Here is a 21,403-nt window from a genome sequence, read left to right as displayed (position 1 = left end):
GCTAAAACAATGCCGCGCTGTGTCCGGCGCGGAGCAGGATGCCGGCCGGGCCACTCGCTCCCTAGAGACTCACCGGCCACCATCGCCATGCGTGTTCGGCCTGCCATGCCAAGCCCCGGGTGACTTCAAGGGACATTTGCTTAAGAGGGAGGTCAGGGACTCGGCTACGGACAAAGCAGCAGCCAGAAAAGGCAGCTTGGACGTGCCACCGGAGGAATAAGCCACACGCTTACCTCCGAGCCCCACGGGACCCTGCCGTCGCTCTCCTGTGCCTCTCTCCTCCTTGCTGATGCAGTTTCTCCCTCTCTGTGAATTTGCCGCCTGGTCAGCGTCCCACTCACATGCCAGGTGGCTCCTTCAAGCTCTCCCAAACGTTTGAGGTTTTTAGACCTCATTTGACCTTGGGAAGAGCGAACCAATCTAGCACGGGTGGAGACAGACAGGCAGCCAGCTCCGTGATCCTCAACCGGGGTCCTGCAGCACTCCTCCAGCTCCGTTCAAGGAGGGTAGGCGTGCAAACAGGAGGCACGGGATGAACCCAGAGAACCCTTACGTGGGCATCAACCTGGACGCCGATCCTTTTGCTTCAACTGATCGTGGGTTAAAAGTCCTGTCCTTGGTTGTACCTCGATGCCGGTGGGAGATGCACTTATGTTAACAGAGACATTTGTTGGCTTATGTGTGCGCCCAGCTGTGCCCATGGCTGGGCTGTTTTCAAACCCTCCAAGACGAAAAGGTGGGGATGGGGGAGGAGAGAAGAGAAGAGAGGCAGGAGGATGGGATCCAGCAGGATCCTATAGAAAGGATGTGGACACATTGGAGAGTCCAGCGGAGGACAATGACAATGGTTGGGGGCTGGGGGGCAGGACTGGTGAGGAGAGGCCGAGGGAAATGGGCTGATTGAGTCTGCAGAAGAGAAGACCGAGGGGTGTTGAATAGCAGCCTTCACCTCCCTGCAGGGGGTTGCAAAGAGGATGGAGCTGGGCTGGTCTCAGTGGGGGCAGATGGCAGGACAAGGAGCAATGGGCTCAAGCTGCAGCAAGGCAAGTTGAGGTTAGGTATTAGGCAAAACTTTCTCACTAGAAGCATGGTGAGGCACTGGGACGGGTCATCTAGAGAAGTTGTGGGATCTCCATCCTTGGAGGTGTTGAAGACCTGGGTAGACAAAGCCTTGGCTGGGATGATGCAGTTGGGGTTGATCCTGCTTGGAGCAGGGGGCTGGACTAGATGTGACCTCCTGATGTCCCTTCAACCCTATTTTTCTATGATTCTCAGCCTGAGAAGAAAATCTCTCTGCTCAAATGCATGGACAGAAATCAGTCTCTAAGAGCCACTTCTAGGAAGAACGGCGTCTCCACAAGAAACTGCTGGACACTGGACTGCAGAGCAGGGCGAGAAACACATCCCATCACCCACCTCCAAGGAAGTGCCAGACACAACCCCCACCACAATCACACTCACACTCCCACTCCCACTCCCAGGGAGCTCTTCGCTCTCTGCTCAGGGCTCTTGCACTAACACACACACGACCGGGTCACATCGCACTCTCCGTGCCAATGCAAGTCCGATCGCTGGTTTAGTGGAAACATCCTTACCTTGAACTCCTGAAGCTAACGAGCCCTGATGGGCCTCAGCCCCTCGCAGGAACGAGCCCGTGGTCCGACCAGACCCGGCGTTCACGTTCGCATCTGCCCCCTAAACGAGGCGCCTGGTAGGCGCTAGCAAAACGAACCTTCACCAGAACAGACATGCGTAAGCACGGAGGTTGATAAGAAACCTCTCAAGTCCCCGTTCACCCTGAGATAGAATAGATTTATTAGCAAGAGGTAATCAGGAAACATATATTTTTACAAAAATGGAAATATTTTTCCAAACAAGCTGTAAGTTGAAATATTGTAGGGCTTGAAATAGAATTCTCATACCACTCGGTATTGCTTACAGCAAAAGTCTCGTTTGTTCTCGTGGAGCATGCCTGCCACTTTCAAGTTAAACTGTGTTTATATACTGTACAATGTAAAAAATACATGGTAAATATTCACAGAATAAGCACTACATTACTATATTCCTGCTAGAAGGATTACAGGATTACAGTATATGTAATAAAAACACTCGGTCATTTTGTTCTAATTCTACATGGTGTTACTAATAGTCACCAGGGATACAGATGGAGAGCATATCAACAGGAGCTTGTCGTGAGTGAGATGCGGCTAAAGAAGGAAAAAGATGCATTTCCGCTCCCCGACTGCATGAGCTCTGCGTGGCGGACCGTGTGCTGCACGTGTCAGCGGTCCCGTTCCCTTGACCGTCCTGCTGCCCCCGGGACGGGGCCACTGAGACCCGGCGGCGCTGGCTCCCCGGAGCACACGGCGCGGGGGCGAGGGGTACGTGGGGCATGCTGAACCCGTGCCCGGATCGCGTGTCCAACACCACGGCCGTGTTCGGGGCGCCAGAGGACGGTGACTAGAGCTGTACACGCGATCGCTTGGGGGTGCCTGCTCTCCCCGTCCCTCCTGCTCCCCCCGGTCCCTCCCCGCCCCCGCCCCAGAAGAACAAATGACAAAAATAACATCGATTAAAATAAACCGGGACTGTATCCAACAATGTTTATGCGTGAATCCTTAAAACAATGCAGGGAGGCCTACGCCAGGGTCTACGGGGGTCTAATAACAAGGCGGAGAGGTTTCCTCCGAGAAGCACATACTACGAAGTCAATCTAGGGCGTCCAACAGAAACGAGTAGGTATATACATATGATATAGCGTGTGTACACGGGGCTGCCGCCCGCCCCTCGCCTTCAGGTCGGCAGCTTGGGCTCTATCCGTAGGGAGGCTTCGTAGAGGCTCTCCTCGTCCATCACGAACGACTGGTCCAGCAAGTACTGCGTCACCTGGGGAAGGACACGGGACCGGCGGAGTCACACCGGCCCCCGGGGCTGGCGCGTGGAGGCTGCCCCGTGACCAGCGTGTTGGCGGCTCTGCCCTCCTCCAGGCCTGTCCTCTGCCGGGAGAGCATGCCCCTGCAACCGAGCGAGGGTGCGCTCGCCCACCCGGGAATCCAGCCAGGCACGGCCAGGGCTTTAGCCGAAAGGCCCGGGAGGACTTTTTGGCAGCATTAGCGGCGAGGCCCAGGCCACTGCAGGGGGGCAGGCGGAGGCACGGATGGACCGCGGGGCTCGTGCAAGCCGCTTGGAGCTGGCTTTTGCCAGGCAGCACTTCAGCTGGGGAAGAGGAGGCCTGGGAAGCTGCTTGGGTTGCAGGGGGGGGAATAAGGAGCTGGTTTGCATGTGTGGCGTGTGTACAAGTGACAGAGGGAGACATGCATGTGTAATGAGTGAAGAGAGAGAAACATGCGTGTGCATGGCATGTGTGTGGCATGTGTACAAGTGAGAAGAGAGAGACATACATATGTGGTGTGTGTGCGTCTGAGTGAGAAGAGGGAGATGTGCGTGTGCACATGGCACGTGTGCATGAGGGAGATGGAGACATGCATGTGTATGAGTGAGAAGAGGGAGACGTGTGTGTGCCTGGTGTGTGTATGAGTGAAGGAGACATGCATGTGTGTGTGTGTATGAGTGAGAAGAGGGAACATGAGTGTGCGTTGTGTGTGTGTACTGTGCACGTTTGAGTAAGATGAGGGAACATGAGTGTGCGTTGTGTGTGTGTAGTGTGCACGTATGAGTAAGAAGAGGGAACATGAGTGCACGTTGTGTGTGTGTAGTGTGCACATATGAGTGAGAAAAGGGAGATGCATACATGTGACGTGTGTATGAGTGAAGGAGATGTGTGTGTGCGCGTGTGTGGTGTGTGTGAGTGAGAAGAGGGAGACACGCGTGTGCATGGCCTGTGCGCGTACAAGAGAGGGAGACGTGGTTTTGCACTTCAGCCCCCGGGAGCTGCCGCGGCTCCAGAGCTGGCAGCACGGGGCTGAGCAGTGCCCTGCCATCACGGGGCAAAAGGGGCTGTCAACTGCCCTGCCAGGCGGGCACGGGGCAGTGCTGCAACGACCCACGAGCTCCTGCTGCCTGCCCTGCCCGTCCCAGCCCCTGAGCCCCTGCGTCAGAGCCTGGCCCAAAACAGGTCTACGCAGCACTGTAGTCTGCAGAAGAGAAGACCGAGGGGGATTGAATAGCAGCCTTCACCTCCCTGCAGGGGGGCTGCAAAGAGGATGGAGCTGGGCTGGTCTCCGTGGGGGCAGATACAGGACAAGGAGCAATGGGCTCAAGCTGCAGCAAGGCAAGTTGAGGTTGGATATTAGGAAAAGCTCTGTCATGAGGACTGTAGTAAAGCACTGGAATGGGTTACCCAGAGAGGTGGCGGAGTGTCCATCCTTGGAGGTGTTTAAGACCTGGCTAGACTAAGTCTTGTCTGGGACGACATAGTTGGGGCTGGTGCTGCTTGGAGCAGGGGGTTGGACTAGATGTGACCTCCTAAGTTTGCTTCAACCCTCATTTTCTACGATTCTCCAGGCTAATCCTATTGCATAACCTGCTGCAAGCTGCAGGCTGCACCAAGAGCGAGTGCAGGGCTGAGAACAGGAGCTCCAGCTCCGCAGGGGAACGGGCCAGAGCAGCCGCCCAGAGGCACAGCGGCTCTCCTAGCACGTAGGATGCAGCCGAGCATCCAACAGGAAACCCCGGAGAGGCCGATTTAAGGAGCAGAGGTCAGCACCAGCATGGCCATCATGCAGCTTGCCGTCCTGGCTCCTGGCACAGGGCCGTGGAGGGTGGAAGCCCAGGGGGGACTCAGGATTTGGCAAAGGGGGGTGCAGGAGCAGCCACCTGGGCTGCATGGGGGCTCCACCCTTATTCCCAGGCTCTTCCCACCAATGCACCGGTGCAGGCAGACTGAGCTATCAGGCCTCTGGGGTCTTTTCTTTTCCTTTGCCTCCGTGCTGAGAGGTGCATCCCCCCTTCTCCAGTCGCTGCTGCTTTCCCCACTCTTCTGGGGGAAGGGGACGCTCCTTCCTCTCCAGCTGGGCTGGGCTGGGAACAGCGGCAGCAGCAATGGAGAGGGAGTGGGTTCCCCCACACTGCCCAGTGCCCCCAGGAGCAGACGTAGGAAACCACCACTGCTGTCATGGGCCTAGGTGAGCCCAGCTGGAGCAGGGCAGGGGCCGCTCTGGAGGTCCCCCCACCCCCGGGACGCCCCCATCCACTGGAGGAGGGCAAGGGAGGGGATGCACCCCTGAGCACAGAGGGAAAAGGGGGAGCCTTTTCCACTTTGGGGACTTTTTAAAGTCCCAAGAGGCTCCAGCAGCACGGACTGGCTGGAGAGGGGGTGCAGCCACGCCACTGCACCCCTTCTGGGTCCACCCTGGTGGAGGCTGCTGAAGGAAAAATGAAAAAAGCAGCCGAGCCCTCAATATCCCGGGAAGAGAGAAATGGGTGCAGAGCTCCGATCTCTCCAGACCAGCTGGGAGGCGACTCCATCACATGCACGAGCTGGACGCCCGGAGCCGACGAGCTCCCAGGTCCAGGCATCCCTTTGTTATCACTCCCCAGCCCTCGTGTCCAGCACAGACAACGGTCTGCTCTGTCCGGCAGGACTCCTGTCGTGGGGTCCTTGGACCGGTCACTCCAAGTGGCAGGAGACACGAGGCAGGAAAGAATCCCGTTTGCTTTGGAGGGACGGCAGCCGTGCAGCTTAGCCAGGGCCGGGGCAGGTATCCGGGGGCGTCCCTGACTGCCCGTGCTCTCTGCCCTGCTTTGCTGGATGGCACGTGCCTCCTTGCAGGGTGCGCCAGCAAGTCTCCATTTCCCCAGCCCAGCCCTTCCTGCTGTCCTCCCTGATGGCATCGTCCTTTCTGAGCCATCACACCCTTTCCAGAGCGTACCAGGTTGCACGGCTGCAAAGGCTCCTGGGTGGGTCAGGGCAGCAGACGGCGGGGCAGGGGGCTCTGGATGGGGGGGACATACCTTGGGCTGATGCTCGATCTTGTAGGAGGTCTGCTGGAACTGGCGGATCTCTCGGATGATGTGGGAGATCTGTCCAGAGAGACAACCGAGCATGTGTCGCTGTCCTGAACCAGCGGGCTCCCGTCCACACTCCGGACCCCCGGGGCAGGACACCGTCTGCCAGCAAACTCGGAAGCAAAATGTTATTTGGCTTCCACTGCAAAGCGCTCTCTGTTTCGTGAACAGACAGCCAGCCCCTCCTCGGGAAGCACGCCGTGGGCACGCGTGTGTGCGGACAACAAGGTCTGGATGATAGCAGCCGTCCCCCTTACACCGCGCGGCCTGTCAAGCCTCTGGGTCAGCGACGATAAAGGCTAGGTATTTGCGAACGGGAGATTCCTGACCTCATCCGGAGCTAGCGCACCCTGTGCTGCCCCGAGCCCCCGTCTGACTCACCATCCGCATCTTGGAGAAGTTCACCAAGCCGTCCTCCGTGTAGTTGGGGGTCCCCTCCTCTATGAAGGCCAGGTCCGTCAGGTACATGCCCAGGTAGGGGACGCAGGGCGGGTCGCAGCTTAGGAGCAGAGCGGAGAGGAGGGAACCCGGTTACTCCTTGCTCGAGGACCCCCGACCCCACGGGGGACCGCGCGGCGGACCAGCCGCTCTGCGGCCGCTGGAGAAGGCTTTGCTGCACCCCCGGGTGCTCTGCAAGGCACCGAGAGGTGGTACAGCGAGGGCTACTTCTCCTCTCCCCCCGTTTCAAAGGTGGGAAAAGTTTGGGCTCCGCTTCCAAAGCAAGGCTGAGCTGCCGTCCCTCCCCGCTGTGCCAGACAGGCCCGTGCCTGACTCAGGTGCGAGGTAAATCCCAGCTGGGGTCTGGGCTGGGATGCGCCCTGCTCTGCAGGCACTGCTGCAGGCAAACAAGGCAGGGATGGGAGCTGGGGGCCAGGGCTGGGATCGATCCTGGAGCCCCGTGCTCTAAACTGGTCCTTTCGGCTTCAAAGCACGTGACTTTATGCAGATAAAACGTCCCGTCCCTGGCATTATTCCCCTCCTTCGTTAAGGCATGTGGTGACGGTCCTGCTGTTGGCTGCTCCCCAAACCCAGGAGCATGCAAAGGGACGAGCGCAAGGCCCCAGCCTCCGTCACAGGGGCCCCGGGACGCCGGCCGCCGGCCACTTACTTCTTCAGAGCTTCCCTCAGGTTCTTGAATCTGCCCTCCGACGACACCAGCTTCTGCAGCTTGTCGATGAGCGCCTTCGTCTGCAAGACCCAGAGCACAGCCGGTGAGGGGGTGGCGCTGGGGAAAGCCCCATTGCCCCCGACACGACACGCAGAGCCTCGCTGGACCGCTGCAAGGGCTGCCGGGCGGGCAGATGAAACCAGCCCTGCCCTGCAGCAACAGCAGCCCGCGCTGGCCTCAAGGCTTGCAGTATCCTGCCTCTGCCCAGAGAGAGTCAGGGCACGGCCAGGACATCATAGCTCCAGGGAGATGCGCAGACTCAGCGCCACGGCTGCATTCGACGAACCTGGGCCCCGTTCCCGGGTCTCGGGTTTTGAGAGGGAGTGAGTGGAAGTATACAAGTCTATAGAAAACGTCATCTGAAAGGATGTGGGAATGGCCGGGTCCAGCAGTGAAATGGTCACCGGGTGGGGGTTGAAAGGACTGTTGTCTGTCAACAAGCCCGTACTTTTAAGTTTAAAGTATAAATAAAAGCCAAACACTGCAGTTCGGGTGAAAGCAAATGCTCCCATCAAGCTCAAAGAAATTTAAAAATATATATATTTCCTTCATCAGTTAATGTTGGCAATTAGTGACCTGGAATGAGGATTTTTTTTTAAGATTTCCAATGACCGGGAAACTCCAACCCCCACCGTGCTGCAGCCCTGCGGGTACATCGCCCCTAGACCAGGGAGCCACCGCCCGGCTTTGGGGGCGAGCGGGCTTTGCTTATAGTCTTGCAAGCCCGGCCCTCGTGCCTGTGCAAGGGGAGCGACACCTGCTAGTTAGTCCAGAGAGCGGGGCACGGGCACGGGCACGGGCACACGCCCACACCGTTACAGGGCTGTACAGGGCACCGTTCAATACCACGGCAGGTGCTGGGGCCAGGTCCGCGGGTCGCCTCTCCCTGCAGGGCAGCGTGGGGCAGTATTGGAGGAAACAAGCAGGAGACCCTCTTACCCCGAGGGGCAGGGGGACCCGGTTTAGGGAGAGGCATCTGCTCCCAATGCAAGAGCAGGCACGTCTGCTAGGGCCTGTGGCGTTTGTCCGGGAGAGACTCACGTCCCCCGGCTCTACTCTGTGCAGCCCCGTCGGTGCTAAGCGGAGGCTGTTTCTCTGCTAGCAGAGAGCGTCGCCCCACCGGCTGGACCCTGAACCCCTTCCGGCAGCACAAACAGGGCACATTGCATCTCGCCTGCTTCACAGGTACTGAAACCGGGGCAGCGGACTCATAGGAGGCCTGGACAAAAGGCTTTCTCCCAGGAGAAGCGCGGGGTCTATTTACAGCCGCACACGTGACGTGTACAAGCGCCCACAACGGGCACCCGGGCGTCCTGGAGAAGAGCGCCGACCCGCCTGGGAGACCGGCAGCTGCAAAGGAGGAGCCGATCGCGCCGAGCCAGCAAGTCCTGGGTCCCAGCAGGCTGTAAACATGAGCTGTGCTTGCTGTATCCGAAGTCAATAATATTGAAGCCAACAACCCAAGGGACTAAACCCAGCCTGCAGACCCCACCCTGGCTGTCTGCGGCCAAGTCTGCCTGCCTGGGCTGACCCTGCCTAAACCTTTGATTTCTCACCGCTCAGAAACAGGGAAGAGCAGCTCTCCTGTGAGCCCCTGCGTGCCCTGGCCTGGAGAACACCACTCCAGCGACACGCGGGGGTGCTGGCGCGGTTGCAGACGGGCCGTTTTAGACAGGCCGACCTGCATTTGTGTTGCAGACGCCGCAGCTGTCTGTGCCCACCGGCCTGGAAGGAGGTGCACGTGGATACCACACATTAATGAGCCTCCTAGGATCAGAGACAAGGAGGGCTGGAAGGGAGCGCAGGAGGTCACATCTGGTCCAGGACCGGCCCCAACTCCATCATCCCAGCCAACCGTGCTGGAGTGCCCCGGTCCTTTTGGACAAGGATCTCAAGAGGCATCAGTGCCTGCCCTGAGAGCGACACCCGTATTTCGAGGCTGGTTTGCTCTGGTGCCTGGGGAACATATCACAGCTGAACAAGCCCAGTGATTTTACTTCTGCTTTGGCTGTTCCCTCGGGGATGTCTGGCATCATATCCACTGCGTCCCGGCGCCTCGCCCTGCAGCTGCTCTGCGTATCGCACTACTCTTCCACCACGACAGCCTCTGCCCCCAAGCGCTGTGCGCAGCCCCCACGTGCATTAAGGGGACTGTGCTAATACCCCAAAAGACAATAGTTAGCTGACCCCTTCACCACCTGTCATTGCACCGTGACCTGATGGACCTAAAGGACCAGAGGGGAGCCTGAAGCACAGCCCCGCGGCTCTGGTAAGCTTCGAACTCATGACGCCAGGCTGGACCGGTCCTGACCCCCAACACAGCCGTGCTCCCACCTGAGAAGGGCTTTCTCCCCCGTGTGCCAAACCTCCAAGCAACACAGGAGCAGGGCTACCGGGGATTTCTTTTACTGTAGGAACATGCCGCTCCTCCCATTCCTTCCCCTCTCTTGCCCCCCGCTGCAGCTGATGGGGGGTCTCCAGAGCCACTCCTGCCCCCGGTAGCTGTGCTGCAGACAGCGGCAGCAGATGGGGTCCCTTCCCCGCACCTGCTCCCGGGCTGTCCCAGGGCACGGGGGACTGGGCAGGAAGGAGGCACCTGCCACTGCTGCTGTCCCTGGCTGAGCCCAGCTCCCTGGCCGGAGCGGTCCAGAGCGGGTCTGGAGCATCCTGCCCCCCGAGCAGTGGGAGAAAGCAGCAGTAGTGGCTGGGAGACTGGAGGGGAAAAGAAGGGAGATTCTTCTTACCGGGAAACTTAATTTTTAAGTCCCTACCTGCTGCTCCCGTGGCGTGGCTGACTGTAAGGGGGGTTCCCCCTGCACCCCTCCGGGTCCACCCCTGTTCCCAGCCCATGCGTACGCTCCTCCACCGCTTCCAGACAGGCCGCATCTCAGCCCAGTACCTGCTTGGACACTTTGAGCCACGTCTTCTTGAGCCGGAAGATGGCACTGCGGTTGAGGGAAGAGGTGATCTCGAGGACGGCGTTGTAGTTGTGCAGGCACCGGCAGATGTCGGCCACCGCCACCCACTTCTCGATGGCGCTCACCCTCACGTTGACGTCCTCGTTCCGGACAATCTCGGAGGCGATCAAGTTACTGACCTTCGGGAGGGGAGAGGTTACAACCCCCGGTCAGGAGCTCTTTCGATAGACAGGGCTCCGGGCGGTTGTAGCTGTATGGCTTTTAGCCTTAGGGCCGTCTCATCGCTGCAGGGGTAAGAACCCAGGAAGGGACTCGGCTGGATCCTGCTGCCGGCCTCTCCACACCAAAGGATGCTAATACAGAGCAGTGCCAATGCAAAAGTCTCCTGCGACCCCATTTGTCCTGCTCCTGCTGTTATTGCCGCCTGCTGGCGTGCGGACACGGCAAGGACAGGAGCTGCGTGGCCAGCTGCAGCCTACATGGCCCGGATGCTGCCGGGCACACGCACATGTGCTGAAGTTCAGCCGTAAAGTGAATGGGACATGTGCACGTGCTGGAAATGCCTTGCTGGCGTGGGGCCTACATCGGCATTGTGGATGGGACTGCAGCTAGCCCACGAAGAAACATAAGTACCTAACATGTACGTGAGCTCTCTTCATGGTAGGTACTGGACTACTATGGCCGGATCCTGACTCTTAACTCAGCAGCCTGCCTTGCAGAGGGCTGCGTGGAGGGTGCACAGAGCCCCTGAATATCAGGCCAGGGCATCAGGCATGCAAACAGCAAGACAGCTTTGGAGTTGACTACAACGGGGCTGGAACGTCACCCTAGGTGAGGCACATTAAGCATTTGGATTTGAGCCTGGTGGGCCACGCTTTAAGCTCATGGTTTCCTGTGATTTCGCAGTTCTTTGGCCCACAGCCAAGCCCAGGGGTTCACCTCCAGCCCGGCTAATTAATCAGTGCCGGCTCTGGCTTAGGGACTTCACTTGAAACAGAGACTCGATTCCTTGAGAATGACGCCTACAAAAAGCCCCACAGGAAATCCCAGCCATCAGGTACCAGCATCGCTGCCCGGACTCCTCTCACTTCCTCCTTCATTCCCCACAACTACCCCCGACAGTCCCGGACTTACGTCATTGAAGTGCTTCGTGTTCTTCATTATGTACGGCGTCCTTTCGTTCTTCTCCAGCTTCATCCAGCCTTGTCCAAAGAACTCTCTGAAAGTGACAGCTCAGGATCAGCTCCCGCCCGTCTCCCCAGGACCACCGAGTTTCCCGTGCAAACGGTCCGGCCCGCGAGATGCTCCAGCAAAGCAACTGGTGCCACGAGAGCCGCTTGCCCCTGGAGAGCCTGGCAGAAGCTACCTGGCTTAGATACAAGGGCAGGGGCTGCAGGGCACAGACAGCACAAGGGCCTGGGATTCTTGCTAATGGCTCATCACAGTTAGGGTTAGGAACGGCATGCCCTGGGATGTACTGGGGACTCTTGCTTTAAGCCTCTCCAGGCACAGGCAGGGCCAAACCCCTGCTTCTGCACACAGAATAGCCCCGCGTCCTCCCCTGGGCTCCTCTTCTCTGCAGGAGGGAGACGTCCGAGCATGCGCTGTGGTCACCCGATGGACTGCAGGCATCAGACAAGCCCTGCTCTCCTGGACAGCCCAAGGAGGGGGCATTGCCTGTCTGCAGAAACCACCGGCTGTGTGAGACTCAGGGTCCTCCAGGAAGCTGGGGAAGTGCCGTAGAGCAGCTCCCTGTGTGCTCCAAGCCTGGTGAGGGGTCAAGGCAGGCCCAGGCTGGGCACCGCTCGGCCACCCGAGTGCTGGCAGCGCCCGCTCCCGAAGCATGGACGGCAGTGGGGCCATGTGCCACCTGGTCATTGGGGCAGGGTGCTGGTCCCCAGGAGGGTGGCATCACGTCCTCTTGCAAAGACCACCGTGTCTCATGGAGCGACAGCGGGCACCAGGCAGGGGAGAGGGACCGGGACTTACTCGTACGGGATCTTCTTGAAGACCAAGTGATCCAGCAGTGTCAGCTGCTCTGCTATCTCCAGAGCAGAGTGGTTTTCAAAGGGCTCTGCTTTCACTCCCTCCGCCTAAACCATGAAGCCAGGGAGGTTGGCGTTAGCGTGAGCTGGCTACAGGGCCCATCTCGGGGCCGGTGCGCTATAACTACCCAAACCCTGGTGCCAATCTGGGGCCATCTGCTCGGTGAGGCGGCACCGCAGCATCCCCCCGGGGCAACGGGCCAGAGGTTTCCAACCCGGCTTGTGGCCATGAGGAAGGTGCGCGGTCCGCGTACCCCACTCCAGGGACAGTTCTGGGGTCACGGGATGGGCGGACGGAGAGAGAAAGGGCAGCACATCTTGGACCCAGCCTGCTAAACAGGGGCAGCAGTGGGATCGGGGCTTGGAGCCGGGGCCTGCTCCTGCTTCCCCGGAGCTCAACACAGACCACTGCCAGTGGCCTCAGGGCCCTAAAGCAATGACCTGGTGCCACTGGATTAAGGCAGTGGTGCTCAATCTTCTGGCCCTGCCAGAATCAGGCCCCCATGCCACCCTGACCCAGCCCCAAGCACCAGGGTCGGGCCTTGCACCGCCATACGTGCCTGATCCAGGGCCGAGGACCATGCTATCTGGCCCCTGGAAATTTGGATGACCCAGCACCGGGGGCCAGGGGCTGAGCACCCCAGCGCTAAGGGATCCCCGCTCTGTCTGCTAATACAAGATTAATCATCTCTGCTATTTAAATAACCCCGGCACGCGCATGTCTGCCACAGCCTGGCTCTTTCCCCAGCGCTCGTTGAATCAATTAATAGAGCGCCAGGGAATCCCTGCCACGAAACCACCGCCCAGGCAGAGCAGCTGCTTCTGAAGATTACAAAGAGAATGATCTGATTAGCAATCCGCTTCCCAGCGGCCGCCGGCCCCAGCATCGTGGCTCATTACATGCCTTTAATAGCTAGTTAGCAGAAGAACAGTCTCCCCCTCGCTCGGGGCCAGATGTGCAAGTGCGCTCATCTGTAAGCAGACCCGGTTTGTGCACCCGGCCCTGGCCCCGCCTGCACCTGCGAGCATCTCGATTTATCTAGCATTTGGGGACAGGCATCTGGGGTTCATTTTGGGGTCGAGGGCAGGGTCTCTCAGCCTGGATGGCCTGTGCACACCACCTGCGATCCTATACTCCTACCGAACTCGCTGTTGGGCGCTTGTACACGTTACGAATTGTTCACGTACACATTATGAAGAATCACCATTTCTCTCGGCTAGTTGTGTAACCAAATACACTTGCACGATTTTTATCATGTTAGATTTCAATTTATCATGGCAAGTTAGACCACCTCCAACATGTTTTAGTTTTACCGTGGTCAATCGTTCTAGGAAGCTTTGTTTTATCGTGATACTTCTGGTTCTCTCTCATAAAAGCTCAGCCAGATTTTCATATCAATAAAACAGCCTAGACACTAGCAACTGGGACCGCTCGCTGTTCAGAGCTGGCCGGGTAATCTGAGTGCATGGTCCCAGCTTGCAACACGGCCCCTAGCTCCGCACGAAGCACCGTTCTCAGCCCCGTCGTGTCACAGCAGACATCCTCGCTCTCACTCGGGTCCTCCCTGAGCTCCGACGGCCGCAGCTGAGCTCAGCCCCCGTCAGAAGAGCCTCTACTCTGCATGCAAAGCTTGCCAAGGCAGAGGCTCAGACTCAGGGCAGGAAGACAAAGTAAGCAGCCCTTGCTCCTTTGCCATCGTACCCTTGCCTGGGGAGCAGGTGTCACCTGTGCTCCTGCGGGCTCGAGCTGCCTGACCCGGGGTGCAGGACCCACCCTAGCTGGATGTGGAGCTGGGAGCACATAGCATCCCTTTGCATGGGGTATGTCCTGCTGCAGGGCAGCTCTCAGCCTGCCCGTGGGCCCAGAGAGCAGGATGCAGCTCTCCCCACACCCCAGTACAAGAGCCTGCCATGCAGAGATGTTATTTTGCATCGGCCGGTCCCCTCCTGCCGTGTGTCAGGGAGCCCAGCTCCAAGCACAGAGCGTGGCGGGGGGAGTCCAGTCCCAGCACGCGGTGTGCAGGGCACGGAGCCCTTGTCTCATCAGCAGGACAGAGGCCATGTGCCTCCACCTGCCTGGCGCTGGGCCTGCTGCCAGGGTACGGCCCACGCAGGCAGGCAGGAATGCTGCTCCTCCCGCTCGGCAGCTCCAAGTGGGCGGTGAAGGGTGCTTCACCCCAGCTCTCCGCTGCTCTCTGGAGCCCAAGGACGGCAGCGGAGCAGGGTCCAGGCACTGCTCGGTCACCTGCACCAGCAAACATCACCTGGGCACAAGGAGAAGCAGCGTGGGGCACAGACCGAGGGTCCCCGCGGTAGGCAAAAAGAGCCTGCTAGTGGTCTCCTGTATTGCTAGGGGTACAATAGGGTCAGCCCTGCCAAGCATCTCTCCTTCCTCTGAGAGCTGGCCGGGGGAACAGGATTCAAGTGACCACTTCAAAACTACTCCCAGCCAGAAGCGAGGACCGCGTGGGAGCAGGCTCCTGGGAACAAGAGCCAAGAGTGTCCTCTGAGCACATCTCGAGAGCACAAGAGAGCCAGGAAGGCCCATTAGCAGGGTACACCTGCGTGGCAGACTGGGGTCAGATGCTGTTCAGGGGAGGGGGCAGCGCCCAGCCCGAGAGGCAAACAGCGCAGCTGGGGCTCTGGGAAGGGGAAAGTCAGATGCCAGAGGGACCTGGACTGGACTTTACGGCACTTTATCGTGCATCAGCAGATGCATGACGAATAGGTCCAAGGAGGTGATACTTCCCCTCTATCGGGCGCTGGTCAGAAGGGAATTGGTGAGGATTTATTCACCAAGGCGCCCCCGGGGGTTACAAGAAACAATGGCCACATGCTAGTAGAGAGCAGATTTAGACTGGACATTAGGAAGAACTTCTTCACAGTTCGAGTGGCCAAGGTCTGGAACGGGCTCCCAAGGGAGGTGGTGCTCTCCCCTACCCTGGGGGTCTTCAAGAGGAGGTTAGATGAGCATCTAGCTGGGGTCATCTAGACCCAGCACTCTTTCCTGCTTATGCAGGGGGTCGGACTCGATGATCTATTGAGGTCCCTTCTGACCCTAACATCTATGAATCTATGAATCTATGGACCCCGGTGCACCGAGCCAGGGCTTTGCACAGACAGACTGCTCAGACCCAGCCTCTGGGCGTGTGGCTGTGGGGAAATGTGCACCAAGTGCGTGTGTGCATGCATGCACACTAAAAGCCAGACCCTCCAGACTGCCAGCTCTCAGGCTCTTACTGGGGTCTCTCCAAATGCCGGCCCTGCGGCTCTGGAAAGCCCAGACTGCGCACGGCTCTCGCCTGCCACAGGTGCTCGAGCTCGAGGTTTCAGAAAAGAGCTGGGACATGCGAAGTGAGCACTTGAGGCAAAGGAGTGGCAGCCCTCATTCACTACTATTCTTGCTATTGTTTTTAATGAACTTTGGGGTGTTAATAGGGGTGTTGGGTGTAGCCGTGTTGGTCTAAGGACCCGGGCAGACAAGGTTTTTTGGGTAGATGTGCTATCTTTTACTAGACCCACCAAAAATTGTTCTTTGCAAGTCTCTGGATACAAACACCCTTCTTCAGGCACGAACTCCCCATGCCTGAAGAAGGGTGTTTGTACCCCAAAGCTTGCAAAGAACAATTTTTCCAACTACTTAGTTGGTCTAACAAAGAAATCACATCGACCCAAGGAACCTCATCTGCCTTTGGGCTGCTAAGGCTCATCCGACTCCGGGGTGGTAGCACCGAGAACCAGGTCCAAGCCTGCAGTCAGAGGAGCAAAGTCTGGCAGCACACGACTGCTCTTCTATGTGTTTTATGTCCCTGGGGCTTTGCTTACACCTGCAAACCCTGCACTTTGGCCGGCTGCAATGGCCACGGGCTGAGGCCAGTTACTGCGGCCGGCGCAGGGTGAACCATGGGGGCCCTGGGAGCCTTTTTTCTTTTTCTTTTTTAATTCCACATCTCAGCCCAAATCAGCCAAATCCATTCTGGCAAAGCTCAATGGTTCACATCCACGTGGTGCTGTCAAGCCAGGAATCCACGGTGAATAACTTATCAGATGAACTTCGGCTGCCAAATTTCCTATGTGCTGGGCTGGGCCTGCAGGATGGTGCAAGGCCTGATCCTGGCACGTGCAGCTGGGCAGGGCCCCAGCATGTGGAGGCCAGCTGAGGCCACCTGAGACCTGGTTTGGGCATGTGGGTCAAGCGGAGGCTGCAAGGGGCCTGATCCTGGCATGTGGGGCTGGACGGGGGTGGTGCGAGGCACAGTGCCTGACCCCAGCTGAGGTGTGTGGTCCGGGGGGAGGCTGCGCGGGGCCTGAATCTGGCACAGGGGGCCACAAGGTCAAGGACCAGGGAGCTGGATGGTTCCTATCCTGGCTTCCCAGCACAGGGCTTTGTGTGAGCAATTTTAAGTTGGTTTGCTGATGCTGCCTGCAGGGGAGATGCTGAGACCTGCCTCCTAGCACCAGGTACCCCAGCACGGGCTTGATCGCTGCCACGCTGCCCCTCCTTGCACCCGCGTTGTTCCTCTTCCCATGCACTGGCAGGATGGACGGGGCAGCCTAAACCGATGCTGGCCGTGGCTATGGGTCAGCAGTGCTGGGGGGTGTCTGGGCTCCTAGAAAACTGCCTGCGCATCCCATAGCCGGATGTGAGCCATTCGCTCCACTAACAAGACACAGCACGAGAGGAAGAGAAGGGGGATCAGAGCTCACCATCTGTATGATCTCCTCCAGCGTTATCTGATTGTCTCCTGGGTCTTCCTGTGTCAAAGTCCTGCGGCAGAGAAAGGCAGGAGTTACGGCAAGGGGCAGAGCAGGATGCGCCTCGCCGGGTCTGGAGCACAGCAGCTATTCGGGACATTAAACAGCCCGGGTGTGCAAGGAGAGCCTGGGCTGCCGTGTGGGTGCTGGTGCACTGTCTGCGGGCTCGTTAGACCCTACAAACTGCCGTATCCCGGGTCGGACCCTAGGTCCGTGCCCAGTCTCCCGTGTCACATGGCGGCAGGGAGCGGAGGCTGGATGGGAGTGTGAGCAGGGCACAACAGGGCTTTTCCCCGTTCCTCTGCTACTTGCAGCCTCCAGCATTGAAACTCCAGGCAGCTCGGATGCAGAAGCCGTGCCCCTCACTCCTCATGCCCCTTTCCTCCTCCCACGGGCCTGCCCCATAGTTTCACTGCAAGAGGAAAACCCCACGTGCCACGTTGTGGCCTCGGAGCCACGCACACAGCTCCCGCGGCAGGCACCAGGGCCGGCGAGCCCAGCAGCAGAATCTGGCCTTCCCCAGCGACCCGGCCGGCCTCTCCTGCAAGGGCCTGGTCCCGGCCAGGACGAGAGCAAAGCTTCAGAGATTGGCACTTGTTGCCCCAACAGGCACTGTGCCACGCAGACACGCCATGCACACGCATGGAGCACGGGCTCAGCGTGACAGGAGGGGGAGATGCTGGCAGCTCCGGCGTGCGGTAGTGGACTCCAGGCATGGTGTCGGGGGCGAGCGGGACTAACTCCGTTTCTGCCAGACTGATGCCGTCATGGGGCTGTCCGATTCCCCCAGCAATCAATGGGCTTGTTTGCTCAGGGCGTGCTCGAGGGATTGTGAAAGGTGCCCTGAGCCACCGATATTTGAGGGCCTCTTGCTTGGGGCAGGAAGAAACTAGCTGGTTTCATACCCGTGTAGAAGGCAGGGGAGAGTTGCACCTTATAGACTAACCAAGGTAGGTGTATATAATATCATATATATAATATAATATCATATACACTTTGATTAATCTATAAGGTGCAAATCTGCCCTGCCTTGGACTTGACTCCAGAGTACCATGACTAACGATAATGACCTCTCTTTGCACCAACGTAATAGAAAGGGGGATTTGGCTTTTTTGGGTTGCAAGAAAGGCCGAGTGGCTGGGGCTGCATTCGCAGCGATGCCACTTGCACACCAAGGGCCGCGAGTCTTCCCCTCTATTCAGCACCGGCGAGGCCTCCCCTGGACTCCCGTGTCCAGTTCTGGGCCCTGCACTTCAAGGACGACGGGTCAGCGTGGAAAGAGTCCAGCGCCCAGGATTCGGGGCCGAGGAGCACGACTGCTGAGGAAAGGCTGCAAGAACCGGGGCAGCTTGGTCTGGAGAAGAGGAGACTGAGGCAGGATTTGATCACAACCTTCAGGGTGGTTATAAAGAGGCTGGAGACAGGCTTTTCTCTGTGGCCGCAGGGCACGGGACTAGGAGCACTGGCCTCAAGCTGCCCCAGGGGATATTTCGGCAGGAGACGAGGAGGAACGCCCTGGCTCGAGGGTGGTCGAGCACAGGCCCAGGGGCCGGGTGGTGGGTCAGGGGTGATCCTGCCTCAAGCAGAGGGTTGGGCTAGATGCAACCCCCTGCGGTCCCTCCAGCGCTAGCACCGTCACCTCGTTACAGGTACCATTTCTCACGGGGCGGGGTGTTTCCTCCCCCTGCCTGAACACAGGGAGCGGTTCCCAACAGCCCTCGGGCCAGGCACACGTTCCTGCTGACGAGCCGTTACCTTATGATATTGGCTGCCGCTTTTCTCTCCTGTGTCAACAGCTCTGGATCATGAATAACTTCTTCCAGGAAGCTTATCACTTTAAACTTGAGTTCCTCATTGGTTTCAAAGTCCTGCCAAACACATGCACGGTTAGCACGTACAGTTGTGGGGTTTTGCATCTGAGAGCATGCAGCAAGCTGACCCGCACCTTCACTTCCCTTTGCAAATGCTGTACGGGAGGATGAATCCCTATGGGGAATTTGCCTCTGGGAGCAGAGGGGACGGGCCGTGCGCTCCAGGGAGGGAAGCTGGCAGCCTGTCCTCTCTTGTGAATTCAACCTGGCATGCCTGGAAAGAGCTGCTGGGGATGCATCAGCACCAGGAGCCATGCTGGCCTTGTTTTGTGCACTGCATTGGCCTTCGCCGGGGTGGAGGAGTGCTCGGAGCAGGATTATCTACACGCTGCACTACAGCTGCTGCTCTGCGCTTGGCCCCAAGCAGGACTGGACCATGGGCAAGTGAAGGGGAGTGAGATCTCCGAGCTGCCTGCAGCCCATCTCTGGCCTCAAGATGGTTTCAAAGCCCTCTGATCACCCAGAAACCCCCCAGCGACCCATACAGGGTAGGAAAGGTATTGAGACCCACGGCTCTGTGAGGCAGGATCAGCCCTATCCAAACCAGCCCAGACACATCCACTGTCTGGCCTCTTAGTACAGACACTGTCACCCACGACAGCCCCAGGCATCACTCCGACCCTGCCCCAGGGAAAGAAGGGGGACCGCGGCCGCCAACATCTGGCTGCTGCAAAGGTGGTGAATATACACTCAAGGGACCCCAAGGAGAGGCCGTGCCCTGCTATAGAGAAGATAACCCCCCCAGTCTGGACCAATCTGACCAGGAGGTAAAATCCCTTCCTGCCCTCAATGCATTGGTTTGACTTTGAGTGGAGAGGCAAGGCGGTCCAGGCAGGGCCGTGCGGGGTGGGTCCCAGCAGGAGCATTGCACGGCCCAGTCCCCAGCTGGGCTGCAGCCTGCACCCAACGCCTCCCAGGGAGGTTTAAAAACCCCCTGACGCGTGGAGCAAAAAGGATGAGGGGGGCAACCAGCAAAGCCGTCCCACAACAGAGCACGTGCATCGCTGTGCCCAGATGCTCCCCGAGCAGCGCACCTGCGAGTGCTTGGAGACCCAGTGACGCAGCACGTTGAGGACCCTGTTGGTTGCTGCCCTCCTGATGACAAACTCCTTGTCGCCGTTCCTCTGGTCGGGGGGGAAGCCTGGAAGACAGGACATAACTGAGCGCCCGCGCAGAGGGCCAAGGAAGCGCCTCCCCGCCCGAGCAGGGCTCCCGGGGGATGCGAGCGAGCTCCTGCAGCCTCTTACGGGCAAACTGCTTTCAATGGCACGGCAAGGAGCCACGGGCAGGCGTGCACCCGGCTCCGCAATGCAAAGGGATGCGTGGAAGCTTGCACACGCATGTGACGGGTGTAAGCCAAGGGATCGATTGCCCTGCCTAGGCCTGTGCTACCCAAATGACCATCGGAGCATGCCCGCACCCTGGCACCACGTTACCTGCAGTGGCTAACGACATCCTCCGGTACTTCTCCTTGGTGGGGGTGCCTTCATTGGCCCCCGCCGTGGCGATGGCGAAGGCGGAGGCGGCTGACAGGGCGCTGCGATTGTTGTCCAGCTCGCGGCAGGACGTCATGACGACTCCGTTGTTATAGGAAAACAAGGAGAAATCTAGAAGGGACAACGGCATTGATTGAGGAGACGCCCCTCCCGCAGCAGCTCGTTAAATCGTTGGGGATAATTCCCCGCGAGACCCTGCGGCGCGGTTACAATAAGGCAGAAGGGCTGAATGATTTGCTAGGGCTTTTCCACTCTTCGCTACCAGCTCTCCCGACCCCCCGCACGGGTCCCCGTAGAGGTGCAAGGCCTGCGCCATCCCGGGGGCACCTTGCGTGGGGGGCAGAGGCTCCAGGCAGACGGGGACGATGCTGGGGCACTTCCTACGAGGACTCGCCGGGGCTTCGCGTGCTGGACCGTGGCTTTCAAAGCAGGCTACATCTCAGACAGCGCGAGCCGGAGGGCTCCAGCCGGCTGCAGTCGGGCGGGGGGAAATGGCCCTGAGAGAAGGTGCCGTGCAAGCCGCTGGGGGCCGGGCTGGCGGCTCGTTACCTGACGAGTTTTTGCACTTGACAGATTTGGGAGTCGTGGGAGACTTGGTCGGCGAGGTCTCGGCCTCGGCCTCGTCGCTGTGGTTCTGGTCCGTGTCCGACTCTTCCCTCACCGACACCTCGGAGCCTGCGGGAACAAGGGGCTGGGTGAAACCCCGTGCAGGGGGGACGCGTGGGCTGCAGCAAGGCACGCTTTTGGGGGCATTTCAGCTCGCCTGGTGCTCTCTGGGAGCCAAATGCCAGGGCTTTCGGGACGGGACACAGCCGAATCAGATGCACCACGGCTGCAAAGCACAGGAGCGGGCTGTGGCTTTCCATCCGCATGCAAAGCGAGTGGGTACAAAGGGAATGTGGCTGGTGTCTGAGCCTGGGGCCCCACAAGCACTGAAGCTTTGAGGCCCTGGGCCCCGTGCAAGGATTCAAGCCGTGTTGCCAGGGCTGGAAGATCCTGCAATAGCCAGGTCTGGTTTGCTGCAGCCAACACCCAGCTGCCCAGCGGGGACTGGGATGGAAAACCCGACTGGGCGAGTGATGCAGCAAGGACGAGCCACGTGCCAGAAGCATCCGGCCTAACGAGTCGTCAGGGACACGGGTCCTCTCCCAGGACGTGCCCCGCTATCACCCTGTGCCTGGTT

The 21,403-nt window shown here is 59.0% G+C and overlaps 1 protein-coding gene across 1 annotated transcript in view; it reads right to left on the bottom strand.

The window, feature by feature from the left end:
- Nucleotides 1–2,572: 2,572 nt before the first annotated feature.
- Nucleotides 2,573–21,403, bottom strand: part of RASGRF1 (Ras protein specific guanine nucleotide releasing factor 1) — a 68,338-nt gene continuing 49,507 nt past the window's right edge. The window contains exons 16-27 of the mRNA XM_059714495.1: nt 20,770–20,895; nt 20,161–20,331; nt 19,759–19,865; nt 18,609–18,721; nt 16,806–16,866; nt 12,043–12,146; nt 11,188–11,272; nt 10,035–10,232; nt 7,076–7,155; nt 6,349–6,466; nt 5,914–5,982; nt 2,573–2,886 (exon numbers count right to left, since the gene is read on the bottom strand). Coding sequence (XP_059570478.1) covers nt 2,794–2,886; nt 5,914–5,982; nt 6,349–6,466; nt 7,076–7,155; nt 10,035–10,232; nt 11,188–11,272; nt 12,043–12,146; nt 16,806–16,866; nt 18,609–18,721; nt 19,759–19,865; nt 20,161–20,331; nt 20,770–20,895 — 1,325 coding nt within the window. The 3' untranslated portion in view covers nt 2,573–2,793. The remainder of the gene's footprint in view (nt 2,887–5,913; nt 5,983–6,348; nt 6,467–7,075; nt 7,156–10,034; nt 10,233–11,187; nt 11,273–12,042; nt 12,147–16,805; nt 16,867–18,608; nt 18,722–19,758; nt 19,866–20,160; nt 20,332–20,769; nt 20,896–21,403) is intronic.

The sequence above is a fragment of the Alligator mississippiensis genome, chromosome 11 (genome assembly GCF_030867095.1).
Source record: "Alligator mississippiensis isolate rAllMis1 chromosome 11, rAllMis1, whole genome shotgun sequence".
Lineage (NCBI taxonomy): Eukaryota > Metazoa > Chordata > Crocodylia > Alligatoridae > Alligator > Alligator mississippiensis.
The sequence above is the reverse complement of the archived record's forward strand: the minus strand, read 5'-3'. Positions and strand labels throughout refer to the sequence as shown.